General features: G+C 40.4%; 1 protein-coding gene across 2 annotated transcripts in view; it reads right to left on the reverse strand.

The window, feature by feature from the left end:
- The window catches only part of AFF3 (AF4/FMR2 family member 3), a 480,216-nt gene that overhangs the window by 245,669 nt on the left and 212,771 nt on the right, over positions 1-21,776 (reverse strand). For both annotated transcript variants that reach the window (XM_045005798.1, XM_045005808.1), the window contains exon 4: positions 5,851-5,895. In XM_045005798.1, coding sequence (XP_044861733.1) covers positions 5,851-5,895 — 45 coding nt within the window. The remainder of the gene's footprint in view (positions 1-5,850; positions 5,896-21,776) is intronic.

The following is a 21,776-nucleotide window of genomic DNA, read 5'->3' on the forward strand; positions in this document are numbered from 1 at the left end:
TTCAGCAAAAACACTAAAAATCCAGGAAGTCACCAGTTAAGTCTACATTAACAGCCAGACCAACCTCATCTCATACATTCTTCAACTCCAAAAGAAACTCCAGCTTCCAATATAGCAGATGTGGGTGACAACAGTAAAATTAATGGAGATGTAGGGTCTGATTCACTACTATTACTCCAGTTTTCAGTAGATGCTACAGCAAAATACACTTTTACCCAAAATCCCAGCACTCATTACGAAATGCACAGTACAACAAAGACTAATCAAAGTCAATCAGAATCAACCAAAGGGATACTATGACTTTCGCTTGGACAGCCCATGGTTTATGCTGAGAAACCTTGCAGGATGGTTGCAGGGAGTTCTGAGGAATACTGAGGTAGTAAGGACACGGAGGGACAGAGTTAAGATTCTGCACATATCCTTAACTATGGTTTTCCACACTTTTTCTTGTGTTTTTTAAAACTTTGCCCTTCACTTAGAATGTACAAACTGGCAAACATTTGCTTTCCATAATTACAATGCTCTAAGAAGGCTTGAAGTTTCCCTAGCTGTAGACTCAAATGTTTGTATAGCCTCCATGTGGGTGAAAACATGATGCTTCTGGTACAGCCATTATACTTTGATGTAGTTGATGTAAATTGGTGGATGAAGTAAGATCAGGACTAGGATTCTTGCAGATCTTAGATGTCCCTTGCAGGGCTTATAATCTCAGCAGAAGTCTTTGCATTACTTTGAACCTCTAAAGGGGCTCCTATGGCAATTTAAATACCCACATGAATCCCTGCAGTTGTGCACCATTTTTGTGGCCTTCAGGTACAGATTTCCTAAGTTGCTGTGCAGTCTGATTTGTGGAATTACAAACTCCATGGAGATCTCATAGGTTTGGATAAAACATATAAAATAATTTCAAACTTTAACCACCACATTCCACCTTGCCTATGTATATTCAAAAATTCAAGACAGCACAAGGTTTACTAGTCTTGGGCACTGTCAGTGCAAACTAAAAGCTCAGTTCATGCTGTAAAGCACTGACCCATCAACAGGGCAGGTTAAGGAATGCTGCCCCCTAATAGGGGCCCTGGGAGGTACTGTGCCTCAAGAAGGAAGAATGATTTCTGCAACTCCAGGTATACTAGGGGACCCCTCTTGATGGGGTGCTACATTCCTTAATGGGCTGCAGCTGCAGCACGTCCTTCCCGCTACTGCTGGCCTGCACAAGAAGAAGGGAGACCGGACTGTGGCTCCACCTCCCAATCACTCCTGTTCGGTGGCTAGCCAGAAGCAGCTGTTATACTCAGGGGAGCACAAGGACTGTTGCTCCTTGAGCTTTCTCCCATCCCTAGTCATCTGCACAGGAGCTGTCCCTGTTCTGAAAGGTGGCAAATCTTTGTTGTATTATGTGGGCTCAAACAAAGTATTGAAACAGCATTGCTTAAAAAAAATACTGTTTCTGAAATCCAAGAAATCAATGCTATATCTGATTTGTCTGTCCAATATAATGAAAGGCTTTGGTGGAAAGTAGCTGATAAAGTTAGGATTCTGGTAAATTACAAAATGAGTATCATCTCTCTTTCTCTCTCCCCCTCTATGTTTAGAAAAATATTGATATACATACGTATCATTACTGAAAGTGAAGACAACTAGCTTATGTTTGATACAATGGAGAAGGGGAGCCAGTGGAAGAATGCATAGAAAGGGCTGACATGGGCAAAGTGAGAGGCTATGAAAATGCCCTTTGTAGCAGCAGCAGCAGCATTCTGAATGGATAGGAGTGGAACAAGACTGCACTTGTCAATGCCAGAAGGATGGAGGTTGCAGTAATCGAGATGCAAGATGATGAGCGTTTTAGCTGTGGGGATGGATAGGAAAGGCTGTGTCTTAGAGAGGTTATGCAGAAAGAATCTGCAAGATTTAGATCTTGGGTATGAAAACAGAGAGAGGCCTGAGCTGAAGAAGATGCCTAGATTATGGGCCGGAGTGACAAGCAGGATAATGATATTGTCCACAATGGTTGAGAAAGAAGGTGTGAGGGAAGGGTTTGGGGGGAGGCTCTGTTTTAGCTATATTGAGCTTGTGCTGACAACGAGACATCCATGAAGAGTAGTTGAGAAGTTTGCCTTTTGATCTGTGCAGCTTTTGTTTATTTTGGTTGTTTCATCTCCTCAACTCAAATCAATTTCAGTTTATTTACTGAATTTTCAGCATGCCTGGTCAGGGTTAAGGACTCTCTATTTATCGCCTAAACACTGTATTTCAGGGTCCTTAAACCTGAGTAGGCAGGCTGAAAATTGAGTAAATAGGATGAAGAAGCGTGACACAGAGATTGCTTGGCAAAGGGTTCCCTGATCTTTGCAAACAACTCTCACCTCAGACCTGACAAACTCATTACACCAAACAGGTCTTGCACGATACTTATCCATAGAGAGTAATGTGTAAGGTGTCTACAGAAAGCTCATAACTTGTCAACATTCATAACCACTGTGAGATGTATGTACAGGTAATAATTAGGGAATAATGTATGAATTCAAATGAACATGGGCTTTATGGACTTGGAATAAAAATTAAAGATTAGTCATCAGGATGTCTCAGTAATGGCCTATTTGGGCAAGGGGGAGTTGTCACACTGTCCTGTCTGGCTGATGTTTAGCCGGTGTTTAGCTTGTGCAATACTATGATTTTGAATGGGAAACCATCAGCAGGAATGACAAACAATCAAAACCACTTAAAGGTAAAAAAGAAACTTTACAACAAGACAGGGATTCACCCTATCTATGAATATAAACAAAGGACTGTTTTCAGAGTAACAGAGTGAGGGGAAGGACACTCCATTCACTGAGGAAACCCCTTGAGGAGCGGTGAGGCAGGAGGCACATTCATGAGTGCTTGGATCCTGGTTTGTCCAAAACCAGACAGTTCTTCAAAACATTGACCCTTTGGGGGGAAAATCTACTTTATTGCATAGGAAAAGTAACTATTAATAAGTGTGTCACTCAGGTTCACATTTTATGTTTTTTTTGTTTGTTTTTTTGCATTGTAATCACGTGTTTCCACCACTCTCTCTTGTTTCTAGTTAAATCTTTATTCTTTCTTAAATAAACCTACTTTTGTTTGATCTTCAGTGCTCACAAGTGCCATGTGGTTTACAGGAGTGGTGGGTTGAGGTAAAAATTGTAAATTGATATACACTGCACCTTTGGGTGCAGAGGATCTGGAATTTCTGTGAGTAGCCAGTGTCAGGGACTAGATATCACTGGGAAACAATTCAAGGGGGGTTGGGGATTGAGGTGCACCGATTATTAACCTGCAAGGTGAAGGAAGGGTTGGCATAAGCCCAGAGGAAAGTGCTTGAGTGACTGAAGGACTGGCAGTGTCATGGAGCTGACATCCAGCTACCACAAGAAAAACTCCCTCTAGCTGGGGGCAAAAGGGATAACAAGGTGACTCACAGTCCTGAATACCCCGAGAACCGTCACAAGAAGGTTGAGGATAAGGTGCCCAGTGTAACTTTATTGAAGTCTGTTAGGTTACACTGGGGTGATTTTGGTTCGGGGTCAAAACTTCAGGAAGAAACAAGAATGATGAAGAAATGAAAGCAAGAGAACCTCTTAATTAGTCAGTATGCAAACAAACTCCTTATTAGCGCATATGAAGCCCTAATTGTTTTCTTCAGTAGAGTCGTTCTGACAACATCAGCAATGGCCATTTTATAGTCTTCTCATTTTAAATAAAAATTGAAGTTCCATTTGGTTCCCATAAGTAGATGATTCTATTCAAATGAGGATGGTTATGGAATGTGGTTTTGGGCAGATGAATGCTGCAGCTTAGGAATGTTACGATGTGCAGTATCAGAACAGCAGAGAACTTTAGTTTTTGTGTTCACATGCTAAGAGGCAAATCCTGCCTTAGATTCCAAGCTGCAGAAGGTCCCCTGGCAGCAGCATTGGTGCAGTTCCACTGTGCCAATGGGTGTGTTTGTATGTGTGTATGTGAAGATTTCAGTGGGCCCTGCAGGTCATGTTCGCATTGCTCAGCTTCACAGTGGCTCCCAGCATGCCAATGTGTAAGAAAGGGAGGTGACAGTGTATGGGTGAGTCCAAGATTCTTGTGCTGTGTGGGTGTTTGGGTGGCAGTGGCTTCTGTGGAATAGCTCTGTGGACCGGAAAGAGGAAAATTACTCCAGATTGCATCTGTCCAGCTCCTTAGCTGGTTACTTTGGCAGGGCACTGAATTTGCCCTTAAGTGTTTTCTTTCCCAAGCACCCCTTCTTTGGAGGAAGATGTAGTTACATCTAACATCATGACCTATGGGAAGGAAGCAAGAGATCATGGGGAAATTTGCTTATGGTGGATTTTTCCCCTCTTAAATCCAAAATGAAATAATTTGTGAGCAAATTCCTCCTTAAAATATATTTTACTATGAAGCTTTTCAACACTAATTCTCCAGGGGAATGTGAAATTAAGGGGGTGGAGGGAAGAAAGAGAGAGAGAGAGAGAGAGAGAAGCTGTCTTTACCATTTTGAGACTGCACCTTCCAATCCCTCATTATCCAGAATACTTTGTGTCTCAACTCTATTGTCTTATAAGTCTGTGTAGCCCCTTATGGAAGGGACCATGTCTTCCTCTATATTTCTAAACCAATCATGCTGTCTACACTCTTCTCCTTAAAAATTAAATAAGAGCGAGATTAAAAACTGCAACTGTTCTCTTTAATTTTCCTGCATAAAAAAACCTATGAAAGTGGGTGAATTAGACTTACATCCACCACCCAGTGCACACTGAAAATGTAAAGAAGTGTTTATGATTTATTTGCTACCTAATTTGTAACAAAGCAACAGGGACCAAGGCTATATAATTATGCAATATGCATTTCATCCTCCGAAAAGCCTACTCTATAAATGGTAGCTAAGTAAAAGCTCTGCCAATACAGTTAAGAAATCCATCATAATCAATCTTCTAAAAATTATTTGTCCAGGCTGAGAATTAAAAGATGTATTTAATAAATTATGCACTGTAGAATTTTAACCCAAATAATATGTAATTCTGTAATTCTTAAACCATTCCAAAAGAAGTGCGTATACAATGTTCAAGAGGTAGAAACACAGTAAAATAAAGGTGTTTTTACTGAGGTTTTGGCATGCCATCTGGTCTAATTTGTCTTGGTGCTTTATGCAGTACAATATCAGCTTTCAAGAAAATGTAAATTACTAGATGACCACTTTAAAAAGAGAACCCATAAAATAGGAGTTAAATATTTATGGAAAAATCACACGCTGCTTTTAAGTTTGCCTACTTAAGAAAATATCCAATATCAAAGTATATTCAAGCCTAGATGAGTCCAGAAGTGAATTAATTTACTCCATGATTGCAAACTAGAAATTATTGTGATAAAAGTGATAAAGAAATATAGTGATGACAAAATATGGAAATAACTTTGCCAATATTGTATGTTGTGATTTTATAATACACCTAATGACATTAATAACATAACCATACAATGGATTTTAATTAAATCCAAGTAGAAAAAGACCCTCGTGGATACCCTCCACCCCCCAAAGTTAAGTTTTTTTGACAGTCGTGATTAATGGTAACACACACATTTCATCGTTGGTAAACCTGAAACGTACTTATACATTACAGTCCCATTGTCTGCTTCCTGGTGAATGTATGGTTAGTCAGCAACAGTGAAATCCAGTGCACAAGAGGTTGTTTTTACATGTTTTACATGTTTTCTAGAAAGGTGACATCTAAAAAAGTAAACCGGTACTAAAGTAGGAATTCTATCTAAACTTTCTCTTTCCTTCTTTAGGGTAAATTTAATGAAATAATAACCGAACAATTAAAGAGTTCCTACCCGCAAAATTTCTTCAATACAGCTGTTATCTCCTGTTCCACTCTCCTGCAAACAAAGAGGAAAATACTTTAAAAGTAAGAAATAACAAATGGCTGGTTTGAGGATATGTGGCTACATGAGATATACTCAAGACTTGGGTACATTTTCAAGTCAATGTCAATTGTTTCTAGCATCAGAATACTGGTGGTGTGTTAAACTAAAAAAATGTCATACTTTTTCTGTACAAAACCACAATTTTTTAAAATGTTTATTCTTTAAATGAGTGACCACAATATATTTTTATTTAATCTATAAGATTCTGGTTGCATTTACTTTAGGTGTGGTTCATTTCACTTTGAGTATATGTTATACATACAGGTAAAATATTTACTGTATATACACAGACCTAATATATTTACTATGAATTTATTTACAATAAATTAACAACAACAGACTGGCTCCTTCTTGTAGGTAAAACTCCCATTGGTTGCCCAGGGTAGTTTTGTTTCCATAAGGATTAGGCCCATTATTGACTACAGAAACTTTCATGGAATCAAGTGTTTAAACTGGAGCTGTGTTCAATGGGTAAATAAGAGATCTAACAGGACCACTCAGGGTATGTCTACTGTGCAATGTAAGCCCAGGGTTAGTTCGATTTGAGTTAGCAGACCCTGGGTTTGTAACCAAGGGCATGAGCATCTACACTCATTTGTAACCCCTGGTTAGGAACTGTTGAACCGTGGATCCCAACCTGGGACTCCAGTGTCGACACTGCATTATGCAGACCCAAGTGCAACAATCTATATTCCAGACTTTCTAATGCCCTCCCAAAAAGTGGTTGTTTTAGCCCTTTGTTCATGGTACAGTGTGAGAAAACTTGACTGTCCACCAAATGTGACTGTCCAGAGGACAAAGAAAGTCAGACCATGGGATTGTGGGATACTTTTGACGGACTCCCAGAGTATGAGTTCAGTGGGGCTGAGTCTACACTGCAAAGCAATAGGGCTTGAACCATGGGTCCTGGCTTGACTCAGGCTGGGATCCTCCACCCTTGTGGGGTCCTGGGACCCTGGGTCTGAGCCCTGGATAAGCACAATTTGTGTGTAGATGGAAAAGGGGTTAGGCTTGAACCTGAGTTTGTATCCTGGGCTTACCCTGCAGCATAGACTTAACCATAGTGAACACTTTACTCACAATTGTGAGGAGTTACCTATACAGACAGTGGTGGATTAGCCACTGGGCTAATGGGGCCCATGCCCAGGGGCCCTGGCCAATTTGGGGGGCCTAGAAAAACAGGCATACCCCAACCCACTCCTGCTGGGGAGCGGGATCGAGGCACAAGGGATTGCCCCACTCCACCTGCCAGCAGAGAGTCAGGGCATGGGGGCTTGTCCCGCTTTGTCTACCCGATGCGCCTGCCGGGGAGCGGGGGAAGCTCCAGCACCTGACCCCACTCCCCGTCAGGAGCAGCAGGCGGGGTGGGGGTGGGGGGTGAACTGCAGGCAGAAGGGGTGGGGAGGGGCCTCACAAGGCCCCATAAACTCCTAATCCGCCTCTGTATACAGGTCCTTAAGCCCATCCCTATTCAGCAAAACTTTCAAGTACATGTTTAACTTTAAGCATGTGCCTAAGATTCATTGAAACCAGCAGAGAATGAGGTGCAGTGGAATCTCACTCTGCTATCCCCATCCCCTCCCTTGACCCAACCCCCGGTCTCCCATTTCTGCCCCAACATACCCTCTTCCTTCCTTATACTGTGCAGTGCAGCTCTGCTAAGGCAGGCAGCATGGACGAGTGGGGAAGCAGGTGCAGGAGGCACTCTAGCTGCCTCTGCCAGCTTTACATGACTTAGAGATTCCTGCTAAACAGGAGGAACTTTCCGGGGGAGGGTGTCTCTAAACATTTAAATTCACTTTACACTGCAGAATCCACTAAGTTAAATGATTTCTGCTTATGCAGAACACAGTGAACTTAGCAGATGGGAGAATCTGGCCCTGACTCTTAACAATGGGAGAAAAAATACATTTGTATTTATTGTTATTATTAATAATTCCTTTTGAAGTGAGCTAGGAATTTTGGCTCACATCTTTGAAGGTGATTAGTGATTCTGGATGCCTAAATGTTCAGGTGTCCAATTTGAGATACATGCCTGATCTTCTGAAGTGCTGAGCACCTGCCCTCTGAAAATCAGATCCCTCTAAAGTGTCTCAGTTTAGGCACCTAAAATCACTAGCCACTTTTTAAAATGTATGCTTTTCATACTTACATGGTATAGTTAGCCAAATAGTTTAGTTTGCCCTACTCCTGTATGTTAATACCATGGTTCTCCCAGAAGACCATGCTATGTGCAGATCTTAATACAATAACCATGATCGTGTGCTTCCTGGCAGAGTGGAGGGAGGGTTTGAATTAATATGCTCTGGAAGTCTAAGGGGGTAGCAAAGTCAGAATTAAGGCAGACATATACAAGCAGAGAATAATTTATGTTTCATAATTTTTTGTGGCTGTTATTTCATGCCAAGTTATAGGAACTCATGAGTCTTTTATTGTCAGCACTCCTGAAAATTTTTGCTGAATATGGCCCTTAGTTATTAAATAAATGAATTGTCTTTAACTCTTTTGCTGTAATACAGTTTGTCATCTTAAAAGTCAATAGGAGTTATGCCATTGACTTCAACAGAAGAAGAACGGGTGCAACATAAAGCGCCTTTCAAGAATTATTCATATTTGACAAATCACCGGTTAAAAGGAACTACAGTCAATTGCAAATAGCCCTATTCTGAACTCATCATTGCAACAGATGAATCAAAGAATGTAATATGCTGCTTTTGCTGTTACTGGAGTAACAATACAACAGACGCTGTTAATAAAGTTAACACTAACAAGAAAAAACACGAAGAAAAAATCACAAAATTTGGTGGACTTTCTTCTTTCCCTTCATTAGCTGATTTATTTTTCTCCTCTTCATGGATTTCCACCTTTCCCCAAAACCCTTTTCTATGCTTAGTCATCACACCACCATCATTAACAGTTGAGCACACAAAGCCCTATTGGCATAGCACATGCCTTGTTTGCAGAGCAGCGAATCTGCTGCCCCATCAAAAAACTACAATTCGTATCTGCTCTCACTTGACACAAGAAGACATAAGATGTCATCTTCTTGCATAATATGATGACCCCAGATGCTGCATTATTGGTTAAGATCAAAACACTAAAGGTGAATAGATGAGATTTGCTTATAACCCGATTCAGAAATTATCTGTTTTGTGTTTTAAAATTAAATCTCTCTCCTCCAAGTGTAATCAAATACATTTGAAAATATTCACCAGTAACAGATTTGCCCTTTCTACCGCCATGGAACTAAGCCAAAAATGTTGTCCCCTGGCCCATTACACTTTAAGGCAGAAAATAAAACCCCTTTCCTCCTCACAGTTCTATCTCGTTCCAAGTGATCTGGTAGCCTTCCAACAGGTGATAATGAAACAGAAACACAAAGTCCAGGCAAACAGAAGCAAACATTATTTGAAAAAAATCTTCTGTGTCCCCTTTTCTCTCCATCTTCTGAACATTGTTGTCCCATGGTCTTGCCCTATTAGTACCATACAACACCGCCAATACAAGTGTATCTAGAAATTCACACTGCATTACATTTTCTTCTGCTTTGCAAAATGGCACTGACATCCACAAGTCTCTGAGCTCAGCATGCTGAATTTAACTTTGCAACGATATTTCAGTAAAAAATTTACATGGTGGTAAATTCCACCTACAATTTGCATCAAGAGGCAATCTGTTGGAGGGCTTGCAGGGAAAGAGGAACATACTTGCAAATATGGTGGTTGTATCCAGGATTTATATGGTTTGGGGAGGAAATTATTAAAGAGATTAATCTTATAGCAAAATACCAGCTTTCTAAAGATCCCCTGACCTGCTTACTTAATGCTCCAGTAGAGGATCTACATTTTAAACAGAAAGACAAATCAATTAATTTTTATTGTTCGTATTTAGACTTTGTATTGCGTACTGTTTCAAAAATGTAACCCCTCTGACTCTGGAATTGTGGTATGGTAAAATATGAACTGTCTTGTAATGGAAAAACTTTCACACCAAGAACGTACACAAGAGAAGTGCCAAAAAGGGGTACTTAGAAATGTGGTCACCCTTTTTAGTGTATGCAGAAGAGGAGGGCTCCCCAGCAAGCAGGCCAGAATCTTAAGATGGGTGCTTTGAATATTAATCTGATCCTGAATACATAACATACAATGTAGTATGTTAATGTTTTATTGTAACTTTGCCTTATTAAAAGTTTTTTTTTAAATAATCTATTATTTGCATGCAGTAAATACTATACACTTTCATCTACTTACATGGCTAGATCTGCCCATTTTAAATTGCATTCTGCTTCTACTATTATTTCAATGTTTACTACATGACCTTGCGCCTGAATACATTTATATAAAAAGTGCCCATAATTTGAACGATGTAATAATTTCTCCCTCTTAATAATGTACATACAGCAAAAGATTTGTGCAATGTACATTTTAATTACTCTGTTTTGGGGGGTTTTGTGAGGTTTGTGGGTGTTATTTCATGCTGAATTGCTGAGCTGTTACTAACTTATTATTTATACTAGCTTTGATGAACTCATTTGCCTATCATTGCTTTTTGAAATCTATCACAACAGACTCGCCTCCCTGAACCTCAATGAACTATCAGTGAAATGCTGGCAACTCTAGTTCACTTATCAAAGGCAGTGGGCATGATTCTTTTAGTTCTTTGATGCTTTTCCCATTACCTTCATTTCTCAGTCAGGGCAGCCCCCCAAAACACCAAACATTTGTACGCACACACACACACAGAATCTGGCAGGAAGATGTGAGGATCTGCAGCCGAGGATAACAGCAGTTATTACTGAAGAAATAGCCAGGGGCATCACATCATTGATAACACAAGGAGCTAATTACCATGCAAACCACAGAGTGCTATAAGGAACGAGGCTGAATAAAGACTACCCTGAATTCTTGGGACATGGGATGTAATTGCAAGAAAGCTACATCTGTACATATTTTATTTTATACATTCCTCATTTTGTTTTCTTACCAACAGCTTTCACAGAGTGATCTATAAAGGAACTTCTATTAAAAGAATTCCCTATTTATGAGAGTTTTCCCCTCCTCTCAAATCTTTACACTGAAAAAAGGGAGAACAATCTACCACGGCAATCTAGTTTAAATTTAGGCTACGTCTACACTTGGAGCTTGGGGTGTGATTCCCATCTTGCGCAGACATGCTCACACTAGCTCTCATCAAGCCAGCATGCCAAAAAATAGCAATGTAGCCACTGTAGCATGGGCAGCAGCGAGTGGCCGCCTGGGCAGAAGGAGTAGGTGGAGCACTAGTAAGATCAGAGCTAGTGCAAGTGTGTCTACATGAGCTGGGAATCACAACCCTAACTCCAAGTGTAGTGTAGACGTAGCCTTAGTGTAAGAGATTGTTATGGCAAAAGTTTGTTATATCATTATTTGTGTTGCACTAAGTACTTCCACTAACTCTTTGCATTTTGCACTTATTGCATTTTGTCTTCAGTGTAAGTTAACAGTTATTAAAATATTTTAAATGATGAGATATACCCAGTTTACCTCCAATCAGTCTGGGTCTTTCTTGCCATGCTGGCATTAAAAAGCTGGACATCAGCAACCAGCTTGGTGTCAGCTGGTGGTACATTTGGGGTCCTTTCTAAAGTGCGTTCCTGACTGAAAGGATTCAATACGCTGTTCTGACACTCTCCTGATACATAACTGCCTATCTACTCACAGTTCCACCCCACACAAACACTGTAATAGGCTGAAACAATAGGTGGAGGTTACAGTATCAAGCAACATAAGATTATATTGCTGGAATTCATACATGCAGAGCAAGTTAAAGTTCTGTTCGATAACTGATGAGTGCTCACAACTTGCACTGATTATTTCTTCTCCAAAATAATAATAATAATAATAATAATTTAAAAAATGCATGGGCATGAACTCTGATCTGCCTATATATCAAAAACTGGTTTCCATAGTCTACAAGACAGTGAATCTTTATTTCAATGCAGAAAACTTCCAAATTTTTAAAGACATCATGATGTAAAGTATTGTAGCATAATGACAGGTTTCAGAGTAGCAGCCGTGTTAGTCTGTATCTGCAAAAAGAACAGGAGTACTTGTGGCACCTTAGAGACTAACAAATTTATTTGAGCATAAGCTTTCAGCTGTAGCCCACGAAAGCTTATGCTCAAATAAATTTGTTAGTCTCTAAGATGCCACAAGTACTCCTGTTCTTTTTACTGTAGCATAGGAACCATTGGCGCTTTAAAAAAACTGCTTATGGACCAGATCCTCAAAGATAATTAAGCGCTTAACTCCCATTGAAATCAATATAGGGCCTATATTACTAAAGGAAGTGTACAGAAGGATTGTGGACCAGGTTGTTAATTAAATAAAAGGCATCAATTCCCATTATTGAATGAAACTTCAGACTCACCAATATGCCTCAAAACAAGTGCTTCCCTCTTCTTGCTGTCATTCTTCCTGAGGTGTTGCATTCATGCCTACACTCAACATTCCTTACCTCACATAAAAAAGCTATTGCTGAATTCTGATTTAAGGTAGGAGCTACTAGAGATGGTCCTAGTTAAGGATGCCTAATACTTTCCATGATAAGCCCTGTTTTCACTTCTTTATAATTGGCAGAATTTGTATTGTTTGAGTTGCAATACGGCATGTTTGCTCTGTCTCCGTGTTGTTGTGTTTTTGTTTATCGGGGGTCAGGAAAATTTCAGCAAAAACAATTGAATTATTTTTGAGGATAAGGCTAGAAAAAAATAGGGAGTTTTGCCAGTGTTAAATTTTCTCCCCTGTAATCATTTCTTTGAAGAGCTTTAATGCCTACGAAGACCAGGAAGATGAAATTTGGCATGTGGATGGATGGTCATGGGGTCAGAAAGATGACTTTTACCGTTCCCATGAAAATGCGCCCAGATTTGGCAGAGTCATAAGGCTGAAAAATTCCATTTGCCCATGCTTAATAGGGTTTGTTAGAGGTTTGCTGCTTAGATCTCAGAACATTCCATTTATACTGAGCATGTTGTAGCCCCCAAAAACTCCCTAATGTGACAACTGCACTGAGCATGCTCCCTGGCATAGAGTTAGAGCTCAGGCTGAGGAGATAATGTAACAGGAGAAGCAGCAATTGCATCCACCCCTTTTATCTATGGGAAGGCAAGAGTTGTTGTAAGGGCCACAACTAGAGCTGGTTAAAATTCACGATTTCTAATTCATGGGAAATTCCAACATTCCAACATTTTGAAATTTGTTTTCTTTCCAAAGAGAACAAAACCAAAAAAATTTCCTGCAAAACAAAATTTTTGAAAAATTTTGTTTTGTTAAAATTGAAATATTTTGTTCCAATTTCTACTTTTTAAAAATGTTATAGCATAATTTTAAATATAAAACAGAATTCAAAACAAAACACGGAAATGTTTCACTCTGATAAAGTCAAAACATTCACTGACTGAAGTGCTATTTTTTTAAAGAATCGACACAAAATTTAAATCAAAACCAACGTAGAAAGTTCCCATGGAAAGTTTCAATTTCAGCTAAATAAAATGTTCTCAAGGAAAATATTCCACTGAAAATTTTTTGACCATCTCTTATATGAGCCAATCCTTTTCCGTTGCTAAAAGCAAAGTGATAGCTCTTCTTTTCCTCCTTGTGTCATAAGAATAGGGTGACCAGACAGCAAATGTGAAAAATCGGGACGGGGGTGGGGGGTAATAGAAGCCTATATAAGAAAAAGACCCAAAAATCAGGACTGTCCCTATAAAATCGGGACATCTGGTCACTCTACATTAGGAGAGTCTTGTGGCACCTTATAGACTAACAGACGTTTTGGAGCATGAGCTTTCGTGGGTGAATACCCACTTCGTCAGATGCATGTATCGACTACATGCATCCGACGAAGTGGGTATTCACCCACGAAAGCACATGCTCCAAAACGTCTGTTAGTCTATAAGGTGCCACAAGACTCTCTGCTGCTTTTACAGATCCAGACTAACACAGCTACCCCTCTGATACATTAGGAGAGTATTCTCCCACAGCTCCCCACTTGAATCTACTTTAGCCACTGTGAAAAGATGTGCTGGGAGTCAGGAGGAGATGATGAGTCGTAGTCTCTTCTATTGCACTTTAGTGTTGATAACTCTGGTATTTAACCATCCGTATTATTCATCAAGGCCTCAGGCCCCTTACCATAGGATGCAGACAAGCAGGGCTTGAATTGGGATAGGTCAGACATGGTTAGCAGCCTGTCACTATTTTCTGGTGACATCTTGTTCTCCAGAATTTCAACTTTCATAAATAAAAAAAAGACAAAGTTGCACAGGAAGCTTTAGTTGGCATTTCCTAACTTTTCAGTGCTTTCCTTTGCAACCTTAATTCTTTGCATGTAATTTAAAATACAATTAGTTATAATCTGTAAAAAATAGCTATTCATTCTTAGGCTTTTTATTACTCTGTTTTGGACCTAAGGCTCTAATTTTACAAGGGACCTCTGATTGTTTTCCTAGGAAGGCATCTAGATTTAAAAGCTGGGATTTGGGAGTAGAAAAACAACGTTTTACTCAAGCTCTGTGATGAAAGTGTTGCACTAATTAAAAGAAAAAAGTTATTAAAACATATAATTCACAGCAACTGTTAATAAACTCAATCCTTTTAATTAATATATTCATTATCTTTCTGAAATGGATTCTTTATATTTATTATGGGGATTATTTTTCATATAATTGAATCTTGCAACAATGCTCTTTCCTCAAAAAAGGAGGAGGAGAAAGGTTTACAAGGATTTTCTTTTAAGAAGGCATAGAAGTGTGTATTAAAAAAACATATCTTTACTCTGTGGAAAGGATCTGGTTATCTGAGTCCTGGATCACATATCAATTTGAGTGCTAACATGACCCAAGAACTGTACCAGGAACTGAGAGACTCTCTGGCTAGGAAAAAGATGAAATAAAAAAAAAAACTACAGGCAAATAGGAACATAAAATGATTGGATATGCACTGACTGCAAGCTGCTTAGAACAAGTTAATTGGACAGAGCCTGTTTTGTTCATCGTAGCTGATATATATTCAAAGCAACTCAGAGAGTCATTTGGGACTTTCCAGTTGGGTAAGAAAAGTAAGATCTGGTGACAGGTGGTGATGGAGAGTCATCAGAGGAGAAAAGTAATGGAGGAAATTGAAAAGCCATAGAAAATGGTGGTTCCTAAACTTCTCCACAGAACGGATTACAGTAGAACCTCAGTTTTACAAACACCAGTGTTCAACAGACCAGTTATATTAACCATTTTTCTTGCCAGAAAAAAAAAATCACATAACAAAACTAAAATTGATGAAGTAAAAGTAAACATTCCTTTACTTTCGGATGCCTTCAGTGCATTGGAAATTGCTTTGCACTGGTATGAAGGACAAGAGGAAAGCAGTGCAGTGCACCACACTTCACCTTATGCATTGTACCTATTATAATTTTGAGGTATTCAATTTTATGAACTCCACAATCTTCCGTTAGTTTGCAAAATAGGGATTCTTCTGTACTTGGTAGTAATGAGACTGTCTGACGGTCCACCTCTCCTTCCATTAATGATTGCATGGACACATCTCCCCTTCAACTGTTGCTCAGATAACATGACTGTGACAACTACAGCAACTACTTTCATGGAAAAGAAATATTAAGAAAGTAAGAAAAATAGTTTAGCTGTCTGACTTTTGACCCATGGACCACAGTTTGGGAACCACTATCATAGACAAATAATAGAGAGGGTCAAGAGGTTGTATTTAGTAATGGGAAAAATATTTTCTGCAAACTATAGCTTAAGAAATAGCACATGCCACACAGAAAATGACTTTGGAAATCCACTATTCTATCCAACTGTCCGGACAATTTATGGGCCTGATCTAGCAAACTTCCATTGTGAATGGGAGATTTGACTACTTAAGGACTCTGGGTGAGATTCTGTGCTACGCCTGCAAGGATATGTCTACAATGTAATCATAGGGGTGACTGCTGCATGTGTAGACATGACCAAAGCTAGCTTGGATTAGCTCTCTTGAATGACAATAGCAGTGAAGCCTTAGCAGCATGGGCAGCTGCAATGAGTATTCAGGCTTGCCTGGAACCCTGGGTTTGTACTCCAATGGCTAGTCCATGCTGCTGGAGCTTCACTGTTACTGTTATTCAAGCTAGCCAAATCAAAGCAACTTCGGTATGTTTTTAGTGCTGTAGTCACCCCTCTGCTTGCAGTGCAGATGTACCCTAAGAGGCACAGTGCATAACTTGCAGCCTAAGGTGAGTGGGAGCTATGTTGGTTTTATGCCACCCACCTTTCAGCACTCCCACTTCTGGGCCATTCTGGAGGCTGGAGTGACCTCTGGCACAATTTAGACAGCCCACGGGCTTAAGTTACAGCAGCCTCTGGGCTGTCCTATGGGCTTCAGCGCTGCCCAAAATCTCTGTAGCACTACATGCTGTGGCCCAACCATCGACATCTCTCTTCTTGCCCCGACATGCCCCATACACCAGGGCTTGTGAAGGGGCCCGTGGAGGACAGCCTTATGCCTGTCTTGCATAGTGCAAAGGGAACAGAAGAGAGGGGAGGATCTCACCATCCAGGTAGGCCTTGTGTCTTACTTAAGTTGTACCTATTGTGCTTTCTGTTTATCCATCCAGAATGTTTCTTTTTTTCATACTTTAGTATGGCTCCACAAGCAGAGTGGGTGAGAACAAAACAACACCTAGGCTACGTTAACAGTTCCATCTTTTCATCTCAGTAGAACTAAGAATGTGAGGACACTAATAGCAAGAGAGACATTGTCAGGTAAGTATGTTCACAGATTATGGTGGGTGCTTTAAAATTTTAAATTAAAAGAAAAAAATTCCCTCAAATCCCCCTTTTACCCATCACTAGCAACAATGGAACAATCAATTACCACAACTATACTGGTAACATTTCCTATAAAAGTAGCTTGGGAACTTCAAGTGAATGGTGCAGGCAGATGGGCTAAGCAATTTCACAGACTTCAACATTTTATTCATAAAAAACACTGCAGCCCAGGAACAATCAAAGGGAGCGTAATGGACAAGAACTGCATTGTTCTATTAATAAAATATAAAGGTTTTATTGTTATTGGAAAAGAGTGACTATCAAATCAATACTGTGTCATAATATATTAATGTTTTTTCTTCACTAATGAAACAATGGATGCTGATGTGATTACACTCTCTTGCCACATAGCTGAAAAATATAATAAGATAATAGTAATTAAAATTGCTACTGCAATATAAGGTGCCTGATCCTGCAAAGTGCTGAGTGAGGGCCCTGAGCTCCCACTGATGTCAACAGCAGTGGAAGGCACTCAGCACTTATCAGGAAGCACTCAACAGATTGCAGAATTGAGTCCTTATGCCTCCTTCGCCACTAAAAATTATGTCATTCCAAAAGAGTTAATTGGAGTCCTTTCGAAATGCCTTCTGCACAGTACATTTACTACTGTACTGCATTATATTAGTGCATGCTGTAAGTGTATTAAATTGATTAGTTGTTTGACATAACAGTCTTTTATTGGAAAGTTTCCATAATGGAAACTGGAGTCTTTTGTCTTTGTAATAGGTAAAGCACCGTTAGTGAAAGTGCAAGCTTCTCACGTAGCCCACAAAGGCCCTCAACAGTAACCTAGAAAGACCTTCTATGCGACTGATAGAGTTCAGTCTCCATTCCCATTCAATTCTTGGCCTCTCTGTTATAATGCCAATTAGTGTCATTTGGAAGGAATTTTTTTTTTTTGGTGTGTGTGAGATGTGGACACGTGTACTAGGAACTGGACTGAGACCACCATATACGTGTAATATATTGAGTGTATTTGTCCAGGAAGAATATACAATAATCCCAATACACACATGTAAAGCAGCAACAGTTAGAAAAAAGAATATTATGGAACTATTAATCTTTCAGTAAGTTAATATGTATATACCACGAGCTACTACAATATCCAATTAATTAAATGGATTAATTTGCCAAGAGATCTTTTTTAAAACGATTTTAATTAACAATAAATCAATAAAATTATTCAACATGAAAATCAATTACATCCCTGTTTACATTATTTAACTCCAAACATTTCTGTTTTGTGTGCTTGTAATTAGCAAGCTATAAAAGATGCCATAAATAGGAGCATAATGAGAGGAACTGTTTATAAATGATAATTGGTATTCATTCCCACTGAGCTAAAGGTTATGTGATTACAGAGTGTGGCACCGAAAAGGTTAAACCTATTACTGGTGGAAGACTTTGGAATATGGAATTCTTTGGAAATCTTTTCCAAGTAAAAAGGCCCCCCTGCTGAAGGGACCCCAAAACAATGTTTGACTGAAATTCTAATACCTGTGGGGGCATGGAAGGCTCTCCCTTAAAACATACTCAAATCCATTCAGCAGTGACCAACTGGGAAGCAAAAAACCCTTTCTTGGGATCAGATGAAGGATACAAAGGGAGCCTGAATTCCTCATCCCATTGGTAAGGTAAGCTTCAGGGCCCTAACACCACCTAGCACAAAAGGAAGGGAGGATAATATTCAGATTCCTATAAAAATCTGAAGAAGTGGGTATTCACCCACGAAAGCTCATGCTGCAAAACGTCTGTTAGTCTATAAGGTGCCACAGGATTCTTTGCTGCTTTTACAGATCCAGACTAACACGGCTACCCCTCTGATACATAAAAATCTGAATTAATCTTGGGGGAAAAGCTCAGAGCAGGGCAAAGTATTACTCTGTCATTGTGGGAAACAAGAAATCTAGCATCACTGACTCTCCGTGTGGACACTAAGGGCCACCAGAAAGGCCACTTTCATTGAGGGCCAAAATAAGGATACTGATGCCAGAACATCCAAGAAGTAGCACAGAGCATGAAGCAACCACAGTGAAATAGTCTAGATTCCCAAGAGGTAAAATTGATCTAGTCTTCGTCTACATCTGCTTCATAGTTCTGAAAAACCAGGATCCTTATGGGGGAAAGACTAATTAGGGGTGCTCTGTTGCTGAAGTCTGCCTTCTCAGTTTTCTCAGAGAGAGACCCAGAGATCCTAACTGAAAAAACCTCCAAGACCTGGAGAAGCCAGCAAATTTTGGCTTTCCAGCCCTAGTCATTCACTAGCCCAAGAGACTGTCCCAGGTAAAACAGGCCCTAGAAGTAGACAGCAGAGTGTCTATCACTATGAAAGACAGACCAAGATATTCCAAGGCTCTTCCCTGTCAAATCAGACTTCTACATAAAATTTTTCTAGGGCAGTGGAATGAACTGGTTGTTGAGACTAGAACTGATTGCAGCAAAGAGTCCTGTGGCACCTTATAGACTAACAGACGTATTGGAGCACGACGAAGTGGGTATTCACCCACGAAAGCTCATGCTCCAATACGTCTGTTAGTCTATAAGGTGCCACAGGACTCTTTGCTGCTTTTACAGATCCAGACTAACACGGCTGCCCCTCTGATACTAGAACTGATTGGCGTTTCATTAGAACATGCTGATTCATCAAACCCAGAATGTTTCACAAAAACACTTTGGGTTCAACCAATTTTTGTCGAATTGCACAAAGGATTTGGACAGAACCCTGCCTGCCATAGTTCCAATGGAAACCTACTGGTTCCCTGCCGGCACACCTAACAAGCTGCGGCAGAACCTGGGTTTACATGGCCCAGAGGCCTGGAGCAGCCCCACTATGCAGTCTGCCTTGTGGCTGGGGACCACAGGGCTTCCAGGCTTCTTGCAGCTGAAGGGGAGGCCTGGACATCCTAGAATCCTTGGCTCTAATCGAGGCTGAGTTCCCAACTCTACTGGCACCAGCTGGGGCTCTTGGGATTCCAATGTCTGTCCCTGCCGCTGGAGCCAAAAGCATGGCAGCCCTGGGAACCCTGGCTCAAGCTGTGGCTCTCAGAGTCGAGGCTCACAGCACTGCAGCAGAGACCCTGAAACCCAGGGGAACCCTGACTTGTTCTATTCCAGCAATATCCAGCAAAAGCCTTGTAAAATAATTATTCTTCCAATCATTAAAAAAGCAACAAACAAAACCAGCACCAAATCTAAAAGTTCCAGGAATGTTAAAACCAGAATCAATATTTTCAGTAAGTATATGGTGTTGCAGCATGGACAAAGACCAAACAAACAAACAAAAAAACATGGTGAGAGACTCCCCTTTACACGGCAACCCCTGATCAGTGCTATGGCAGTGTAAAGTAGGGGCCATAAAAGCCCTTTAGCCAGCCGGGGAGCACTGGACAGGTGCATGCTGTCCTATGCAAGCCCCCATGGAGGGAGTGTGCCGGAGGTAAGATGGAGGGGTAGAGTATTTGTTGGGGGAGAGAGGAAAGCTGTAGTTTGTACAGCTACAGGAATTCTTAGGTGGTACAGACAGCAAAGCAACCCGTAAGCAGCCTGGGAATGCACCATAAATTAGAGCTTTATGCTGGGGAACACGCTGGTCCCTGAAGCTGGGAGCAAAGGTGGCTTCAAGTCATCTTAGCCCTTTGCTCTCCTGGTTTGCACCTTTCTGTGCTGCATCTCTTCCAGGTGTAGTACAGAATCTCAGGCCTGTATTTCTGTCTCCTTGGCTCTTCAGCTGATGTCACTTATACATTTCCACATGGCAATGTTCCTTTTAAAGGCATATCATCATCGGAAAATCATATTACTGTCTGATAATTAGTTACTTGTGGTTGTCACAAGTAACAAGCATTTAAAGAGATTAGAGAGAGAGGAAAAAATCTCTGTTTTTACCACTTTATTTACTTTGTGCATTTGACAGTACTTTATGTATAGTCAGCTTTACCATTCTCCCTGTAGAGTTAGGCAGTTAGCCAGTTTCCCCTCCTGTTTGCATGGGTCCTCCATACACCAACCAGGGAGAAGAAGATTTTTTTTTTCTTTAAATGGGAAAACAAAATTGTAGAACTACAAAAAATTGGCAGGCAGATTCAGGGTCAGGTGCAATGACTGACACTACTTTAAACATTCAAATTGACATTATCCTTTTAATATGAAAAATTAGTAGGAAAAATAACCCACACAGTGCCATAACTTGGGAATTTTACACTTTACAAGCCACAATTAGCCTTTGTCTACCATGAGGATTGTAGTGTTCTGGTCAATGTGTATGTACCACTATCTCCTACTGGCTGGAATGCCAGGCCTGCTAAGTGTATCTATGGCTATGACTATGGAGCTAGGAGTGTGATTCCCAGCTCATGTAGATATACTCACGCTAGCTCTCACTGAGCTACTGCTTTAAAAATAGTAGTAGAGTTGCAATAGCACAGGCAGCAGCAAGAAGTGGCACAGGCTGGCTGTCCTGAGTACAAACCCACCTGGACCACATAGGTATGTATTTGGGGCAGCTAGTCTGTGCTGCTGCTTGCACTACTGTGGCTACATACTATTTTTAGTCTGCGAGCTCTATGAGAGATCGTGCAAGTATGTCTATATGATCTGGGAATCACAACCCAAACTCCCCAAGTACAGTATAGACATAACCTAAGTTTCACTCCAGGTGCAAACTGAAAAAGGAAAATAGCCCTAATACTACTATAGCTAACAGAAGTCTTAGGCCTGATCTACACTAGGAATTTACACTGAAAAATCTATACCTCAGAGAGATAGCTAACCCCCAGCATAGACAGCGCTAGGTCAATGGAAGAATTCTTCCATCAACCTAGCTACCGCCTCTCAGGGAGGTGGATTACCTACCCCGATGGGAGAAACCCCTCCCATCAGCTTAGGTAGCGTCTACACAGAAGTGCTACAGTAGCACAGCTGCATTGCTGGAGCACTTTAAGTGTAAATATACTCTTCCTTTAGATCAAGTACA

Source organism: Mauremys mutica, chromosome 1, assembly GCF_020497125.1.
Source record: "Mauremys mutica isolate MM-2020 ecotype Southern chromosome 1, ASM2049712v1, whole genome shotgun sequence".
Classification (NCBI taxonomy): Eukaryota; Metazoa; Chordata; order Testudines; family Geoemydidae; genus Mauremys; species Mauremys mutica.